At 37.6% G+C, this 3,680-nt stretch overlaps 1 protein-coding gene across 1 annotated transcript; it reads left to right on the forward strand.

Moving 5' to 3' along the window:
* Positions 1 to 342: 342 nt before the first annotated feature.
* LOC107730457 (zinc finger protein 239-like) lies at positions 343 to 3,399 on the forward strand. The gene is made up of 2 exons (XM_016541308.1): positions 343 to 633; positions 2,013 to 3,399. The coding sequence occupies exon 2, from the start codon at positions 2,049 to 2,051 to the stop codon at positions 3,057 to 3,059; it is 1,011 nt and encodes a 336-aa protein (XP_016396794.1). The 5' UTR covers positions 343 to 633; positions 2,013 to 2,048; the 3' UTR covers positions 3,060 to 3,399.
* The last annotated feature ends 281 nt before the right edge of the window (positions 3,400 to 3,680 follow it).

Genomic DNA, 3,680 nt, shown 5'->3' on the forward strand with positions numbered 1-3,680 from the left:
ATAACTTGTACACACATGGACAGAAATAATAATAATAATAATAATATAATAAAGAACATGTCTACTATAGGCCTACATACCCGTCACTCATTATACGTAAAAAAAAAATAAAAATAAAGGAAATGAAAGCCTTTAAATTCTTGGGACTTTCCATTTTAATTTATTATCATTTACAGTGGCAAAAAAAATTTACTTTAATAAATGTAGGTTAATTTTTGCTGAAATTTGTATTTAGCCTGTATTAAGGCATTTATAACTACGTACATAAGTAGCCTAAATATAACGAAGTAATGTTCTTGCCATTAGACAACTTTTATTTTGATAGCATGACAGGCTGCTTAGGCAACTCTATGGCTTCCACGAAAGCCAGAAACGGATTTTCCTTTGTTTACAGCACCAGTGATAACATCGCTGTCAGTTCGTGTGATTTTCGCAAAAACCTGAAAATGCTTCTTGCATTACATGCCGCCATTCTACATTAATGACTGTTCATCTGTGCCGATTTAGCGTAGGCTATACTATAGAACCACATGGACAATTTGACGCGAGTCGTATGCAGTGAATAATGTAGCGAACTAAGAGATATTAACAAAAGCTTCAGTTATGGTCTTGGCGGAAACGGTGGAGAAAGGGGTGAGTTTGCATGTTTGCAATTGCTCTTGGATGTTGCATAATCACGAACGGGGTGCACGCAGGGGGAAATCTGTCTCAGTTCTATCCTCAAAATGTTTCCCCTCTTTAATTCAGCCTTGCGTCATTCTGCTTGTCTCTTGTGAAGACTGCAACAGGGAACATATATACACCACGCCCAGTTACATAGCGACGAGAACATCCTCAGCTGTGATTGTTTGCTTTGTTTGAACATGTTTTGGGTGTCTGATGATAGTGGAGGTCCTCGAGACAAATTTCCAGGAAGGAGATGTGTAAAATATCAATCTAACCTTCTGTGCTCGACAATATAAAGTTATAGTATGTTTTTGTAAGATATTAACATGATCTGGTTTTGCTAGATGAACGCAAATATACACGTATAATTAACGCGTTATAATCTGAGTGTGACGCAAATATAAGAAATAGCTAAGACTGGCCAATACAAGCATTTAAATGACTGAAAGGCTATGTGTAGACGTAATATACGTTCCCTTTCTTTATTAAGTCCTTTATAAATTTAAACAATCATTTTGGCTAATTTTGAAATAAGGAGGCCTAGGCTAAAAAATAATGTTTAATAATTTCTGGATGTTAAGCCATTATCACTACAACAGTACAGTACACACACACACTCTCCAACCTTGAGCTGAGACATCAAATGCCAGGAAAAATACATTTCACCCTTTTAAGAGCCCTGCATAAAATGTAGGCTCTAGTAAAATATCTGCTAGCTAGGCCACATGATAACGTATTTGCAATTTGCTCGCAAAAATATTATCATATCAGTCCTTACTTTAACCACAAGCTGGTTGAAAGGATTTGTCAGTTAATATTTAATTTTAATTAGTTATATAGGAGGCAATTTGATTTTTTTTTTGCCTTTTCCAGCTGCTTTTTGACAGAAACAAATGACATATTGCATCCATTCCATCTATTATTATACATTGTATGTATCTGAGTTGCATACATTAGTAAATAATTGATTAAAACATCCATATTCCATTGTTTTTATGTTTATTTGGAATAAATATGTGGACATTTAGCCATCCTTGCCTCCTTGGATGGACCGCCAGTCAATAATGCCCTTTAATTGCACCTGTAATAAATGCTGAAGTTACTGTACACTGAAGAAAAAAAAAATATGTAAAAATAATTTTCATTTAGAAATTGAATCAATTTCACAAATAATTATAAAGAATTAGCAAGTGACACGTTGAATTAAAACATGAAATTAGAAAGTGGAAGGACTAAAATAGATTTATTTGGCATAAAAGCAAATACTCCTATGCATTTTATTTATTTTTTGTAACAGCATATAATCAAACTAAACTATATGTTTTGTTAATGTTTTTTGTCATTAGGTGTGATGGTTTTTGTTCAGCTCTGAGTCATCCAACATGTCTCACTCTTCCAAGCCTCGATCCCACCCTTGTGGCCTTTGCGACAAATCTTTTGCCCAGATATCCATGCTCACCAAACACCAGCAACTGCACACTGAAGACAAGCCCTACAAATGCCCCTACTGTGACAAGTCTTTTACTCTTTCTTCTCGTCTGGTTCTACATAAACGCACCCACGCTGGGGAGAAGCCTCATACCTGCCGGCTTTGCTCCAAGACCTTCATCTCGTCGACCCACCTGGCCCTGCACCTGCGCTCGCACACCGGAGAGAGGAAGTACAAATGCAGTGTATGTTCCAAAATGTTCATGCAGGCGTCCCAACTTATGCGCCACAAGACCATCCACACTGGCGAGAAACCCTTCAAATGCCCAGATTGCAATAAGTGCTTCGGCCGTGCCTCACACCTGAAAACCCATCGTAGGCTCCACACCGGTGAAAAACCCTTCAAATGTACACAGTGTGAAAGGGCTTTTACGCAAAAGGCCGGACTTATTATACACTTGCGCTTGCACACCGGTGAGCGCCCTTTTAAGTGTGACAAATGTGGCAAGGCCTTCCGCACGTCAGCCCACCTGCTTAACCATCAGGCTTTGGAGATGGGCGAGGGAAGATACATCTGTGCCACGTGCAACAAAGGCTTCAGGTCGGTGTCCGTGCTAAAACAACACGAGAAAAGCCACCAGGGCAGCGGGATGCTGTGTTGTAGCGTGTGCTCGGGGGCCTTCGCTCAGTCCTCTTATCTGCAGCTCAAACTGCACTTACAAAACGGAGAGCAGCTCTTCCATTGCAAGGTGTGCAACAAAATCTTCGTGAAGATGTCCACTTTTGAGAAACACTGCAAAAAACATCAGACAGAGATGGACGGATGTGAGGACAAGGAAGTAAAAGAGGAAGATGATCCCCCATTTGAGCTGCATACTGCTGCATCCCCAACGCCGTCGACGTCAGAAGTCAACACGCGCTCCAAAACAAGAGCCAAAATTAAGAGTACAATGGAAAGCTCATAAGAATGGACAGGCATAACATTCACTTAATGTCTTTCTGTATTTGTGATGTATGATATAAATTATGCTTTCATCTGCTCTTAGTTGTGTAAAATAATAAAGATAATTCTCTGCATGCATACAATACAGACCTATAGACCATGGGCAGTTGTACAAAAACTTGCCTTTGCACAGCTTTTTACATTTAACTTAATTTAATAAAAAAAAATCTTATCAAAAAGTGGTACAATTCTATATCTTACCAGCTTTGAAGATATACTGTATACATACTTTTACTGCATACAGTTACTTTACTTGGAACCAATTCTTTAGTTCTTAATTTTGCACAACCCCATCAAAAATACTAAAACTTACTACTACACATATGAACTGTGACCTGTTTCATTTTAAATATGGTGTCTAACCTTGGGGCAGGAGCGTATAATGCATGACATTTATTTAGTTATTTTCAAAACAAAGTTAGTTTTGGAAAACAACAAAACAAACAAAAACAAAAAAATTGTTTTACAAGTAGGTGGTAATGGTGATTATTTTGCCCTCACTCAAATTTATTTCTAATGAGAAAAATTACTTTGCTATGTTCATCCAGCTTTATATTAAATACAATAAAATGTTAACAAATTA

Source organism: Sinocyclocheilus rhinocerous, unplaced genomic scaffold, assembly GCF_001515625.1.
Source record: "Sinocyclocheilus rhinocerous isolate Xijiao unplaced genomic scaffold, SAMN03320098_v1.1 scaffold4178, whole genome shotgun sequence".
Taxonomy (NCBI): Eukaryota; Metazoa; Chordata; class Actinopteri; order Cypriniformes; family Cyprinidae; genus Sinocyclocheilus; species Sinocyclocheilus rhinocerous.

Coding starts and splice junctions, on each gene's coding strand:
- LOC107730457 (XM_016541308.1), top strand. CDS start 2,049: ATGTCTCACTCTTCCAAGCCTCGATCCCACCCTTGTGGCCTTTGCGAC.